Below are 15,197 nucleotides of genomic sequence, written 5' to 3'. Positions count from 1 at the left end.
AGATAAGGTCCACAGCTCAAGTGGCAGAGCAGGGAATCCAACCCAGCTTCAAGAACCTGTTTGCGGAGGGGGGGAGGCACGTACCAACATTCCCCCCTCCGCCAAACTCCATTCTCCAAACGCAATAGGGAGTCCCCTTCGGCCGCTGGAGGCTCGTGCAGCCCCGCCTCCTCCAATTCCCGCAGGAAAGGAGAGACGAGACTGGGAACGGGGGGTGGAGGAGAAGTGGACGTTTGAGATCGGGTGACAGCCAACCCCAACTGGGAGGGGGAAAGAACAGTGCGTGGAATGTCTCGTAAGGCAGCTCCACCCCCCTCCCCGGGTAGGCGCGAGAGCGCGTCAGCCAGTTTGTTGGTTTTCCCAGGGAAAAAATGGACTGTAAAAGAGAAACGAGAAAAGAAATCGGCCCAACGAAGTTGTTTTGCGGACATCTTGAGGGGGGTGGAAAGAGCTGCCAGGTTTTTATGATCCGACCAAACTTGAAAGGGATGTTTAGCCCCCTCCAGCCAGTGGCGCCAAGTGGAGAGTGCTGCTTTGATGGCCGCAGTCTCTTTGTCTCCTACAGTCCAGTTGAGCTCGGCACCAGAGAATTTCTTAGACAAATAAGCACACGGAACCAGTCTACCATCTTTATTTTTCTGCAACAGGGCTGCCCCAAGTGCTTTGTCCGAGGCGTCCACGTGAACCACAAACGGGAGATCCGGGTCAGGGTGCTTTAGGATAGGTTCGGTGGTAAACGCAGATTTTAATCGTTCAAAGGCTGCTTGACATTTCTCAGACCAGAAAAGGGGGGCCCCGGGCTTGGCGGACAGTGGATCCTTACCCTTAGTGCGTAAGAGGTCTGTGAGAGGGAGAGTCAGTTCAGCAAATTGGGGTATAAAATCACGATAAAAATTAGCAAAACCAAGAAACGACTGGAGTTCTTTGCGGTTGGTGGGGGCAGGCCATTGGAGGACTGCGTCAATTTTAGCAGGATCCATTTTTAAGCCCTCGGGCGAGATCCGGTAACCTAAATAGTCAATGGAGGTCTGATGAAAACAGCATTTGGAGAGTTTGGCAAAGAGAGAGTTGTCAAGCAAGCGTTTCAGCACCTCTCGAACCAATATTTCATGCTCTTCTATCGTTTGCGAGTAAATTAAAACGTCATCTAAGTATACAACAACTCCCTTGTACAGTAAATCATGGAGAACTTCGTTAATAAGGGCCATGAAAGCCCCGGGGGCCCCACTTAACCCGAATGGCATTATTAAGTATTCAAACTGTCCAAACTTTGTGTTAAACGCAGTCAGGTGTTCATATCCTTCAGCAATTCTGACTCTGTAGTAAGCTTCTCTCAAGTCCAATTTAGTAAAAATGCGTCCTTTGCCGAGTGCATCTAAAAGGTCCTTGATCAAAGGCAAAGGATATTTATTGGACAGGGAGACCGCATTGAGACCTCGATAATCTGTGCAAAGCCGTAAAGACCCATCTTTCTTTTTGACAAACAAAACGGGAGCAGCGTGTGTGTGTTTGGTAGCCCGTCGTATGAAACCGCGAGCAAGGTTCTTGTCTAAGAAGGCACGAAGCTCCTTCTCTTCATTGGGACTCATGCGGTAGATTCTACCCTTGGGTAGTTGCGCCCCTGGTTGTATGACAATTTTACAGTCAGTGTCTCTGTGGGGTGGCAACTGATCGCATTCCTGCTCCTGAAAAACTCTGGCTAGATCTTGATATGCAGGTGGGATGCCAATAGAATCGGGAGCAAGCACTGAGGAAGCCAGAGAGGGGTGTGTGTCAGGAGACGTTGGGTTTTCTTCCCAATTCATGTGTTCACCGCAAGGAGGGTCAGTGAATTCTAGGATCCTTTCTTTCCAAATGAATTTTGGTTCATGTAACAACAACCAAGGCATGCCCAAAACTATGGAGTGTTTGGCCACTGGCGCCAAAATGAAACTAATTTTCTCCCAATGGTCGGCGCAACGGAGGAGAACCGGCTGTGTTTTGAACTGGGCCGGTCCTTCGTTTCCGAGGGGGCTGCCGTCCATTTGGGTGAATGGTATGGGCTTAGCCAGGGGAATTCGGTCCAGACCTAGCTCCTCTGCCACCTGGGGCCGCATTAAGCAGTGGGAGCAGCCGGAATCCACAAGGGCTGAGGCTATAATGCGAGTGCGTTTAGCGGGGTTGGCCAGAAATGCTTGAACAGTAATGGGAGCGCTGCCTTCACTCACCGCGTCAGGAGTCGGGCCCATGTCCATGGGGGCTGAAGAAAGACAAACAGCTGCTTCCCCCTCCTCTGGGTCGCCTTCGGTCACCGCTTTGGACGAGCCCGTGGGAGGCGGCCCTGACCTGCGTGGTGGTTTGGCAGACGGAGTGCGCGGAGCTAGGGTCGTTGGTTTTTGCTTCTTGGGACAGTTGGCGGCTAGATGACCTGGCCCTCCGCAGTAAAGACACAACCCAAGTCGGCGACGGCGGTCGGAGGTGGTTTCGGTGGGAGCGGCTGGGCTTGACTTGGTGGACACAGTAGTGGTTTTAGGGCGTGGGCGGCCTCCTTGACGAGCGTATTCCAAACGAGACGCCACTTGAGACCCCAACTGGATCCAATCTGCAATGGTACGAGGAACTCGAATTAAAAACACCGTTTCACGTAGCTTGCTGTCCACAGCATCCGAGAAGTATTCGCATTTCATGCGTTCAGGCCACTCAGGAGGAAGTCGAGCAGCCGCCGCACGAAATTCACGGACAAATTCTGCAAACGGGCGGTTGCCTTGCTGGATGGTTTTGATGGTGCGGATAGCTTCATTCTCGGCGCCTGGATCTTGAAAGCGCGCTCTTAAAGCTTGGAGGAATGCGGGCACTGTGCGAGAGTCCTCATCTTGTAAATCCAAAACAGTCACGAACCAGTCGGCTGCTGCCCCATCTAGGACTGAGCCGATGTCCCGTATTTTTTCGCGTTCAGACCGGTATAGATCATCATAGTCTTCCAAGTGGGCATTGAGTTGCAAGATGAAGTAGGGAAGTTTGGAAGCGGTCCCATCAAAACGGGCTGGTATCGGGGGGCGATAGTAGCCCCGTTCGACGGCTCTTGGTGCCTGCTGGGGAGGTGGTTGCGCGGGTTGAGCAGGTTGGGCTGGCAGCTGTTGTACGGGGGGAGCCGGAATCGGGGGCGCTGGCGGTGCCGCAGGCGTTTGGGTGGCAGGACCCAGGTACGTGGCCCCCCTGGCACCGGCATGATCAGTAACAGCATAGACTCCAACTTGGGGCTGCCCGGTCTGCTGCCTCCTTAGTTCCCTTTCCAACGCAGCCAGATCCCTCTCCTTGCGAGCCAATGCATCCTGGTGCGCATGCAAAGCAGCTTTTTCTCGTTCCAATTTAGCCAGTTCGTCCCGTTTAAGGGCTTCAGTGAGCTCACTTTGCGTGCGCAGAGCCTGAACGCTTTCACGTTGCCGTTGTAAATCCAGTCTGGACTGTTCCAGGACTTTATCATGGACTGACCGATTCTGGGCATATTGTCGTTGGAGCGCGTCTTTAGCACGGTCCAACTCGAGCTGGACTTCTTTGCGTTGCTGTTCCCGGTCCCTCCAATTCAAGAAGGGAAAGGTCGGAGCCCTCTTTGGGGGCTACCGCACCTTCCGCAGTAACATTCAACCTCTCCATCGCAAGACAAGAGGTCCACTACACAGGAATATAGATGATTTAGGATTCCTGCCACAATGTAAGGAATTCCATAGACGCAGAAATAAAAGGCTTTGGGAGTAAAAGTCCATTTATTAAGACATCTTAGAAAGCTCAAGTACACGCAGTGGCAGGAATGACACTTCCCGCCAGAAGCACAGGTTATAATACCAGTCACCCCATCCCCCCTTCCTGCTTCCCATGGGAACAGAGGCTTCATCTCCCGCGCAAAGATAAAGTCTCCGCCGATGCATCTGGCCCATCGCCCGGGCTGTGGAATGCACTCAAGGTTACTTCACCATCAACACTACTGAATCCCTTACACCCGCTGGGTTTGAGGAAGCCTAGGCAACCAGGAGATGGAGGGAGCTCCTTATTTGGGCAGTGACTCCCCCTGATGTCATTGCCCAAATAACGAGCTCCCTCCACCTCCGGGCTGGGTTTGAGGAAGCCTTAGAAGGGCAACTCAGGGAGATGGAGGGAGCTCCTTATTTGGGCAGTGACTCCCCCTGATGTCATTGCCCAAATAAGGAGCTCCCTCCACCTCCCCGCTGGGTTTGAGGAAGCCCAGGCAACCAGGAGATGGAGGGAGCTCCTTATTTGGGCAGTGACTCCCCCTGATGTCATTGCCCAAATAAGGAGCTCCCTCCACCTCTCCACTCCCTGGGTTTCCTCAAAGCTCCTTATTTGGGCACAGACATCAGGGGGAGTCACTGCCCAAATAAGGAGCTCCCTCTGCCTCCCGGATTCCCACTTTCGGCTTATAGGCAAGTCGATAAGTTTTTGCAGGTTTTGGTAGTAAACTTAGGTGCCTCGGCTTATACACGGGTTGGCTTATACACGAGTATATACGGTACTTGCTCTAAGAAGCCAGTTAAAACCCAAGAAGCAGAACGTCCTAACAGATCTTGCCAGTTTCCCTTGGATTTCTAAGCTCCACGGGGCATCTGGAGATCTCCCACTATAGCAATTGATCTCCAGACAACAAACATCCATTTCCCTGGAGAAAACGGCAGCTCTGGAAGGTCAACTTTATGGCAGTATACCCCGACTCTTCCAAAACCTTGCTGTTGCCAGACTATATGCCCCAAATCTCCAAAAAATTTCCCAACCTGAAGCTGGAAACCCTATGTCCTAGCACAGTGATGGCGAACCTTTTCGAGACCGAGTGCCCAAATTGCAACGCAGACCCCACTTATTCATCGCAAAGTGCCAACCCGGCAATTTAACTTGAATGCTGAGGTTTTAGTTTAGAAAAAACCAGTTGGCTCCCCCTTCCTCCGCCCCACCCACTCGAGCAGGGGCCAGCCAGCTGTAGCCTCCAGCAAGTCCCGCGTGCACCGCTCTGTGCCTCTCTAGCATCTCTGACTCCTCTGCACCCCACCCCCCCTCCTTGAGCAGCAGCCAGTGGTGGGATCCAAAAATTTTAGTAACAGGTTCCCATGGTGGTGGGATTCAAACAGTGGTGTAGGGCCAATGGGGCTGGGCGGGACACGACGGGGGCGTGGCCGGGCATTCCGGGGGCGGGGCATTAATAATTTCTCTGTTACTGTAAAAAACTCTTCCTGTAAAAAAAAAGTTCCTGATTTCCAGCTGGTATCTTTCTGTCCATAATTTAAACGCATTATAGCAAGTCCTATCGTCTACTGCAGGGGTGTCAAACTTGCGGCCCTCCAGACGTTCATGAACTACAATTCCCATCAGTCCCTCCCAACATGAGCATTGGCTATACTGGCAAGGGTTGATGGGAATTGTAGTTCATGAATATCTGGAGGGCCGTGAGTTTGACACCTGTGGTCTACTGCCAACAGAAACAACTACTTCTCCTCTAATTGACTGCCTGTCAAATATTGAATACTTTCAAATACTTAATTTTGTTTCTAGAAATCAAAAGAAGGATACTTTCCTTAAACAAGGAACTTGACCATATTACTAAAACATGTTTTTAAAACAGCCCAACAGGGAGAATTATCCCATTTTCTACCTTCACTAACCAGCCACGTAGGAAACAACAGGACTTTATGATTTTTGGACCTAATGGAATTTCTAACGGAAAAGCAGACCCAATTAGTAACCCCCTCTCGGCACACACAAATAATTAGTAACCCACTCTCGGGAACTGGTGAGAACCGGCTGGATCCCACCTCGGGCAGCAGCCACCCAGAGCACAGGCACCAGGCCCGCCAGCCAAGTCCTCCCTACTCATCGCGATGCATGCACATCGTGCTCAGTGGCCCAGGCCAGCCAAGATGTATGTGTGTGGGGTGTGTGTGTGTGATTTTCCGCCCCCTACATGTGTGCCCACAGAGAGGGCTCCGAGTGCCACCTCTGGCACCCGTGCCATAGGTTCGCCATCACTGTCCTAGCACTACAAAAGTACATTATTTCCTTGAGTTTCCCATAACTGTCAATCACAGCTATGACTTCTCACATTGGCTGTGTAACACAAGGCAGTACTCCACACAGACTTGCACAGTAAATGGTTGGCAGTCAAAAGACTGAATATCTTCCAAGTGTGAAAAAGCAACTTTACTACTAGTTGTACAAAAGAATGCTTTCCACCAAATCAAGGATCAAAGTGACATATTGGTAGGTCTCGGACCTTAAAACAATAAACGGACTCTATTGTTGATCAGCAAAGTTTATTGATAGCCATCGAAGCAGCCAGCTTGATAAATCCAGTCCCAATGAACCTGGCAATTTTGCAATTAGTTCAGAGCTAAGGCACCCCAGGGTCAGTGATAGATAGAGATAGAGAGCCACCTGGGATCCACAGGATAATGGAAACACTTCCGGTTCCCATGAGACTAACGTGTGAGGGACTAATGTGCCTAGTTATCTACTCAGTGTGTGAAGCCATAAAGCAAAGATCAAGGAAATAATGTCCCAGAACAGAAGTGATAACATATAGCAGACTGGTTACATATACCTTGTAGCAATTACATTGAACTAGGAATGCTGGGGGGAAGAATTAGGACTAATAAAAGGAAACACTTCTTCACACAACGTGTGATTGGTGTTTGGAATATGCTGCCACAGGAGGTGGTGATGGCCCCTAACCTGGATAGCTTTAAAAAGGGCTTGGACAGATTTATGGAGGAGAAGTTGATCTCTGGCTACCCATCTTGATCCTCCTTGATCTGAGATTGCAAATGCCTTAGCAGACCAGGTGCTCAGGAGCAGCAGCAGCAGCAGCAGAAGGCCATTGCTTTCCCATCCTGCATGTGAGCTCCCAGGCACCTGGTGGGCCACTGCGAGTAGCAGAGTGCTGGACTAAATGGACTCTGGTCTGATCCAGCAGGCTCGTTCTTATGTTCTTGATGCATCTCAATCACCTAGATACAATTCCCCCTGACACATATATGGAACTCCCCCCCCCCCGAGTCTCCACTTTTCAAAGCAAACTCAAAGGAATAACTCTCTTTTACAGTGTTCTTTAGCCACAACCATATATACGGAGACTATTCACAGCATAAACCCAATGTATAACTTTTAGGATTACTGCAGATTCTTTATTCTGAAATGAACTATTTTTGATCAAATGAGCTACATCTGAGCAAATGCAAATTTGTGTACAGTACTATACTGGTTGCACAACCCGCCTCCCCCTTCAAGCATTGTAACTATGGTATAATACAAGGGAGGCAGAACAAATCTGTACCCACCTTAAATGGATGGAATGCTATTCATTTTGCCTCCTATCTCTGAACCTAGAGGGACTAGAAACTTGTAGATTTTTATTTGTTCATTTTTAAATGGAGAAGAATGTTGAAGAAGAGTTTGGCTTTATAGCCTGCTTTTTTCAACTGTCTCAAAGCGGCTGACAAACTCCTTCCCCTCTTCTCTTCAAAACAGACACTTCGCGAGGTAGATGGAGCTGAGAAAGTTCCGAGAGAACTGTGACTGGCCCAAGATCACCCAGTGAGCTCCATGTGGAGGAAGGGGGAATCGAACCCAGTTCTCCAGATTAGAGTTCACTGCTCATGTGAAGGAGTAGGGAATCAAACCTGATTTTCCAGATTAGAGTCCATTGTGCTTAACCGCTACACCAAACTGAGAATGCTGGCCAGCTAGTGGCAGCCATCTGATACTGGTGACATGTCAGGCACTGGGTAAAACCTAGCCAACGAGGCAATATGGCAACCCTCTTTGGAACTCTCTAATCTGGGTAGGAAACGGAATGGTAAATGCATTAAATGGATGAATGAATAAATGCTATGGAGATTGACCCAAGGCCAATGACCGGCCAATACGATTACTTTGTTACGCTGCTTTAATCAGATTTGAAAAGTACATTGGAAATGATCGGAAAGCCATAATTTGAGGGGATATTTAATCTTCCAAATCTGGATCAGTGTGTGTTTCAAAGCCCGTCTGACGAATATGAATGAAGCCAGGCAGAGAAGAGCCGCGTTTCAACAAAGATTTCGTTCGCTCTTCGGTGTCACACCCTTGTTAGAGAAGCAGCCGGGGAGCTTGCAAAACACCAAATTGGGATTCCGGCGGAACGCTGAGAATCAGAATCCCAATTTATCTCCCGTCAGATCTCGTTCATCCGGCTCACTCTGCAAACCTCCATCCTCATTCCAAGGCTCTTTTTTAATCTTCCTTTTAAGTGACTCGCCAAAACGGCCAAATTGCAATTAAAAACACCCCAGGCATGCCGAAACGGAGGACGAGTTGGCGAGCAATTTCTTTGCAATGGCGCGTGCTGTACAGAGGAGCAAATCTTTGAAAATGGATGGGATGGCCTGATGATCGCACGGCGACGGGGACCGTGAGAAGTCTTTTGCCCATCTGTGTTGCAAACAAGATTATCCTCTCTCAAACGTACTGCCTGTTTAGCCTGTCTTTAAAAAAGCGCTCTTGTTGTCTGGGGCTGGCAGTCTCCAGATAGCCGCTGAGGTACTCCCGGAATGACAACTGATCTCCAGCTTACGGAGATCAATCGGTTCTTCTGGAGAGATGGACACTATGGCATTACGTTCTCACTGAGGTTCCTGCCCTCGTGTCTCTATGTTCTTTACCACAGAAATTAAGGAAATCCCTACCTGAATGTGACATCATATTCTCTGCAAACCCCATCTTCCCCAGCCAACACCAGCAAAATGGGAAAATGGGAGTGCAAAACATTGCAAAATGTATACGTACCTGCGGGACCGTCTTGCCCCATATGTCCCGAATCGGCCCCTGCGGTCAGCAGAGGCCAATCTGCTGGTGATCCCTGGCCCCTCAATGATGCGGCTGGCCTCCACCCGGGCCAGAGCCTTTACAGCTCTGGCCCCTGCCTGGTGGAACGCTCTACCTCCAGCTACGCGGGCCAGACGGGATCTTAATGAATTTCGCAGGGCCTGCAAGACCGAGCTGTTCCACCGGGCCTTTGGGGAGACCGGCCGCTGATGGGGCCCCCCTTTCTATAACATCTGTGGACCCTGCCGTCCCCCCATCCCCCTTTTTTCTTAGGGGATTTATTAGTAGGACGCCATCGGTATATCTGATATTAGGACACTGCACTTTAAATGGGGTTGGTTTTTAACATGTATAGAGCCACTCCTTAATGATTTATTTAATTAATTTTGATATTATTGATTTTATGTTGTGCTCTATCTATACGTTCTGTTCACCGCCCTGAGCCCTCCAGGGGAAGGCGGTTTATAAATATTATTATTATTATTATTATTATTATTATTATTATTATTATTATTATTATTATTGTTGTTGTTGTTGTTGTTGTTGTTGTTGTTGTTGTTGTTGTTGTTGTTGATGATGATGATGATAATGATGATAATAATAATAATGATAATGATGATGATGATGATGATGATAATAATAACAATAACAACAACAACAACAACAACAACAATAATAAAATAATAATAATAATAATAATAATAATAATAATAATAATAATAATAATAATAATAATAATAATACAAAAGTTTTTAGGAAGCTGCAAGACCTTCCTGGGTTCTGAAAGATAATGCCGAGTAAAAACAAAGAGGTGATAGTTGCTACTACTTGGGTGCCAACATGTCAATTATTCATTTGAGACTGATATGGCAGCCACCCAAACGATGCACACAGACATGGTTTTAGCAGGATTGCATCTACAGTCTACAGCACGTACCAGTGGCACACGATCCTTCCGACACCACAAGGATTTCGCTTTGTTGCTTGCAAGCCGCCTGTCTCAAGTAGCATTCGTTCTGATAGGTATCGCCGTTGGAGCCACACACAGGCACGTAGTCACTGTTACACTAGCAAAGAGAAAGAGACAAGTCATACGATTAGTGCGTCAGGCAAGACGAGGGTGTGTTTCACATCTCTCCTTAGTCCCATTTCAAATAAATAGCCGCCATTCCAGCTTTCAGGTGGGATCTGCGGATCCCCTGGGATTACAGCTAACCTCCAGATTACAGAGAAAGGGATGGTTTGGAGGGGGGGACTCTAAAGTGTTGCACCCCGCTGAGGAACCCACCCTTTCCTGGATCCATCTCCGAATCCCAACCAAGATCTAGCAGGCCTAGCCTGCTCATCTCCCACTGGTAGCCAGAATGATCTAAAATTGGGGGCTTGATTTATTCTTCCAAACCTATGATCCAAACAGCAGAGAGAAACAGTTTAGGGGTGGATGCCAAATGACTGGGTTAGGGCTGAAGAAGAAGAAGAAGAAGAAGAAGAAGAAGAAGAAGAAGAAGAAGAAGAAGAAGAAGAAGAAGAAGAAGAAGAAGAAGAAGAAGAAGAAGAAGAAGAAGAGGAGGAGGAGGAAGAAGAAGAGTTGGATTTATATCCCCCCTTTCTCTCCTGCAGGAGACTCAAAGGGGCTTACAAACTCCTTGCCCTTCCCCCTCACAACAAACACCCTGTGAGGTAGGTGGGGCTGAGAGAGCTCTGAGAAGCTGTGACTAGCCCAAGGTCACCCAGCTGGTGTGTGTGGGAGTATACAGGCTAATCTGAATTCCCCAGATAAGCCTCCACAGCTCAGGCAGCAGAGCTGGGAGTCAAACCCAGTTCCTCCAGATTAGAGTACAACTGATCTTAACCACTACACCAGCTGGGGGACCTTGGGCTAGTCACAGCTTCTCGGAGCTCTCTCAGCCCCACCCACCTCACAGGGTGTTTGTTGTGAGGGGGGGGAAGGGCAAGGAGATTGTAAGCCCCTTTGAGTCTCCTACAGGAGAGAAAGGGGGGATATAAATCCAAACTTCTTCTTCTTTCGATTCGGATTTCTATCTTGCTTTCAACTGCACCAGAGAATGTGAACAGAACGGACTTGAATAAACGTAAGTTTCCTTTTTTGCAATTAAGTTCTTGAGAGGACTGATTTTACTACACTCAATACCGTGTTTTCATGACTTGGCAAACTCTGGCGTGTTATTCAAATATAACCCAACAGTTGCAACATAACAAGTGGCAGCTTAGCATTCTATTTACTGTATTATATTATATTTATATCCTGCCCTCCCCTGCCAGAGCCTGGCTCAGGGCAGCGTACAAACGTATTTAAAACAGTATAGTTAAAAGATAACCCCAAGACAATTATATTTAAAACCCCAAGATGGCAGTCTAGCTTAACCCATACAAAGCCAACGTCAACCCAGGTCCGACATAGCCCTATAAAAATCCTGCCTGAGCATGGGCAAAGTCTGTGGGGAGCACACAGAGCAGCCGTACATAGATGGTGATGTTAAAGAACATAAGAACATAAGAACTAGCCTGCTGGATCAGACCAAAGTCCATCTAGTCCAGCACTCTGCTACTCGCAGTGGCCCACCAGGTGCCTTTGGGAGCTCACATGCAGGATGTGAAAGCAATGGCCTTCTGCTGCTGCTGCTCCCGATCACCTGGTCTGCTAAGGCATTTGCAATCTCAGATCAAAGAGGATCAAGATTGGTAGCCATAAATCGACTTCTCCTCCATAAATCTGTCCAAGCCCCTTTTAAAGCTATCCAGGTTAGTGGCCATCACCGCCTCCTGTGGCAGCATATTCCAAACACCAATCACACGTTGCGTGAAGTGTTTCCTTTTATTAGTCCTAATTCTTCCCCCTAGCATTTTCAATGTATGCCCCCTGGTTCTAGTATTGTGAGAAGAGAGAGAAAAATCTCTCTCTCTGTCGACATTTTTTTCCTACCCATGCATAATTTTATAAACTTCAATCATATCCCCCCTCAGACGTCTCCTCTCCAAACTAAAGAGTCCCAAACGCTGCAGCCTCTCCTCATAAGGAAGGTGTTCCAGTCCCTCAATCATCCTCGTTGCCCTTCTCTGCACTTTTTTCTATCTCTTTGATATCCCTTTTTTTTGAGATGTGCATTAAAGCGACCAAGGAACTGAACACCAGTACTCAAAGTCGCTTGGTCGCACCAGTGTGATGCTTTTATATAAGGGCATGACAATCCAGACTAGTAGTCTAGTCTGGAGGTGACTATCGCATGGATCACTGTGGCAAAGTCCGGGTGGGATAAGTAGGGGGGCCAGTTGCCCAGCCTGGCGGAGATGGTCAAAGGCGATGCTCACTGGGCCTCCATAGATAGGGTGGACTCCATGGTCACACCCAGGCTCTTTACAGATGTGGCTAGATGTAGGGCCACATCGCAAAATTTCCTCCCTCCCTTCAGATGCCCCTACCCAGCCACAGGATCTCTGACTTGGATGGATTTAGCCTTAATCTGCTCTTTTCCAACAAACCAGCCACAGCCTTCAGAGACTAGGCCAAAACATCTGGGGCGGCAGCCAGGTGGTCATCCATCAACAGAACCAGTTGGGAGTCATCCAGATATTGGCGACCATGTAACCCCCATGCTCAGAATGGGTTGACCCAGAAAGGGGTGGAGACCCTAAGCAGGAGAAGGCTGCAGAGCTCATGTGGTTTGGAGGAGACAAGGCTACCAAACTCGGACCTTGATTTCTATAAGCCCTTAACACCTTGTTAAGGGTTTCTTTTTGTGGTTGTAATGGGTGAGAGTTCTCCTGGAAACCTTCATCATGTTGAATCCTGTTCATCAAGCCCTTGGAGTCTTCAGGAGCCAACCCACTTGCAAAGAAGAATTGGACTTAGCAATATCAGAAGACTGTAATTAGAAGGACTTGAAATGAAACCTGGACAGGACCTTGAAGTGTGATGTTAAATGTTGATGTTTGAATGTTATATGTTAAGAAAGTAAACCATTTTGTTTTTTTAATTTGTTGTTGCAAACTCATTCCAAGTTCTGCCCCACAGAACCCACAGATAGAGGTTACAACCACACCGCCCCAAAGTCCAGACAAGCTGCGCCAAGGGCCAGACGTAGATGTTAAACAACATCGGGGAGAGGATAGCCCTCTGATGCACTCCACAAAGAAGTGGATGCCTCCAAGACATCTCCCCCCCCCCCATCAATGCATCACCTGCTGTCCCCAGTCCATGAGAATCAAGGCCAGCCATTTCAAAGCTGTACCCTGAATTCCAGAGTCAATGAGGCGATGGGTCAAAAGATAGCAAACAACCATGTCAAATGATGGCCAGATAACTAATAACATGAGCAGGACTGACCTGCCTTGACCCAGCTGCATCTGGAGCTCGTCTGTGACGACAACCAACACAGTCTCCAGCCCATGGCCAGGATGGAAACCAGCTGGAGGGGGGACAAAACCTACACATCCCTCAGAACAATCTGCAGCTGTTCCTCAACTACCTCTCTCAACCACGTGACCCAAAAATGCAAGATTTGAAACTGGGGAGAAGTTGGCCAGATCCTCAGGATCTAATTATGACTTCTTTAAGAGCGGGTGGACCACAGCCTCTTTCAACCACCCTGGGAAGACTCCCTGCATGAAGGAGCAGTTGATCATTTCCACCAGAAAGTCCCGTCGTGGCTCACAATTTGCTTTCACCAACCAGAAGGGACATGGGTCAAGGGAGCAAGTGGTGAGTCTCACAGCTGAAAGCACTCTGTCAACATTGGTTATGGAGAGCAGGTCAAAAGTGGTCCAACACAGGGCCAGATGATGTCCAAGGGGCCTACAATTCACTTACTGTGTCAATTGCCTGTGGGAGATCACAGTGGAGCGACAAGACATTATTCACAAAAAAGCTTGCAAAAGCCTCACAGCTAAGTGCTAGAGATCATTACTTTGGGATCCCATAGATGGGGATGTCAACAACTGAATCACACTGAATGACTGTGCTGAGCATGAGTTTGCGAACACAATGGAGGCTGCACAGAATCGCTTCTTTAGTGTCTTCACTGTCATCTCGTAGGCTTTCATAAACATCCTATAAGTCATTCTTGCAGTGTTGTCATGATTTCGCCGCTACCACGTCTACTGTGGCACAAATTTCCATGCATTAAAGCCCACCTGAGGCCATCAAAAGCTTATGCTGCCATAAAAGTACTCACAGGACTGAGCGCGGGGTCGTGGGGAAGCCGGGGCGCGCACCAGGAATTGCGTGCGCTGGGAATTGCGCGCAGCAACCCTCCGACAAGGGTAAGTGGGGAAAGGGCCAATGGTACCTCTGGTGGGCACCAGAAGTGTTAAGAACCGCTTCTACCATAGAGTTTTTGCCTGAGCACCAGAAATTCCCAAGTCACTGGCAACACAATGAGGTCACTTCCAGTGTGCACCAGAAGTGAGGTCACCAGAATGCCTTGCTAGGCCTCCCCCCCTCCCCCTCCCCCAGGCCAGTAGATCCTTTGCTTTCCCCTGGTTGCCAGGAGGAACTGGCAGCCCTATTGCCGAAAGAGAGCACAACTCACTTTTAGTGAGGATCTAATTAAAGTGATTTAATGAATCCAGTTCTCATTAAAATGAAAATGTGTTCTAGAGAATCAAAACGTGCCCTCATATTCCATTTAAAAATACAAGCCATTAGATAGATCTACTCATTTGCATTGGAGTTTTGGAGTCACGATTCTTCGGAACTCTCTCAGCCCCACCTGCCTCACAAGGTGTCTGTTGTGGGGAGAGGAAGGGGAAAGGAGTTTGTAAGCTACCTTGAGAATCCTTAAGGTATTTCCACTTTCCACAGGAGCAGCAGTGGCGTAGGAGGTTAAGAGCTCGTGTATCTAATCTGGAGGAACCGGGTTTGATTCCCAGCTCTGCCGCCTGAGCTGTGGTGGCTTATCTGGAAAATTCAGATTAGCCTGTACACTCCCACACACGCCAGCTGGGTGACCTTGGGCTAGTCACAGCTTCTCGGAGCTCTCTCAGCCCCACCCACCTCACAGGGTGTTTGTTGTGAGGGGGGAAGGGCAAGGAGATTGTAAGCCCCTTTGAGTCTCCTGCAGGAGAGAAAGGGGGGATATAAATCCAAACTCCTCCTCCTCCTCCTCCTCCTCCTCCTCATCCTCCTCTTCTTCTTCTTCTTCTTCTTCTTCTTCTTCTTCTTCTTCTTCTTCTTCTTCTTCTTCTTCTTCTTCTTCTTCTTCCAGGAGAGAAAGGCAAAGTATAAATCCAAACTTTTCTTCTTCTTACTGGAGGTTTGGATCAGGTTTCGTGTGGAATAAAACCAGGTATTCTGAACAAAGAGTTTCAATGTCCTAATGTCATAGATGAGTAATGCC

At 48.4% G+C, this 15,197-nt stretch overlaps 1 protein-coding gene across 1 annotated transcript in view; it reads right to left on the bottom strand.

Moving 5' to 3' along the window:
• Window positions 1-15,197, bottom strand: part of TMEFF2 (transmembrane protein with EGF like and two follistatin like domains 2) — a 328,663-nt gene that overhangs the window by 271,617 nt on the left and 41,849 nt on the right. The window contains exon 4 of the mRNA XM_048483643.1: window positions 9,779-9,908. Coding sequence (XP_048339600.1) covers window positions 9,779-9,908 — 130 coding nt within the window. The remainder of the gene's footprint in view (window positions 1-9,778; window positions 9,909-15,197) is intronic.

Source organism: Sphaerodactylus townsendi, linkage group LG02 (genome assembly GCF_021028975.2).
Source record: "Sphaerodactylus townsendi isolate TG3544 linkage group LG02, MPM_Stown_v2.3, whole genome shotgun sequence".
Taxonomy (NCBI): domain Eukaryota; kingdom Metazoa; phylum Chordata; class Lepidosauria; order Squamata; family Sphaerodactylidae; genus Sphaerodactylus; species Sphaerodactylus townsendi.
Note: the sequence above shows the minus strand (reverse complement) of the source record. Positions and strands in the feature narration are given on the sequence as shown.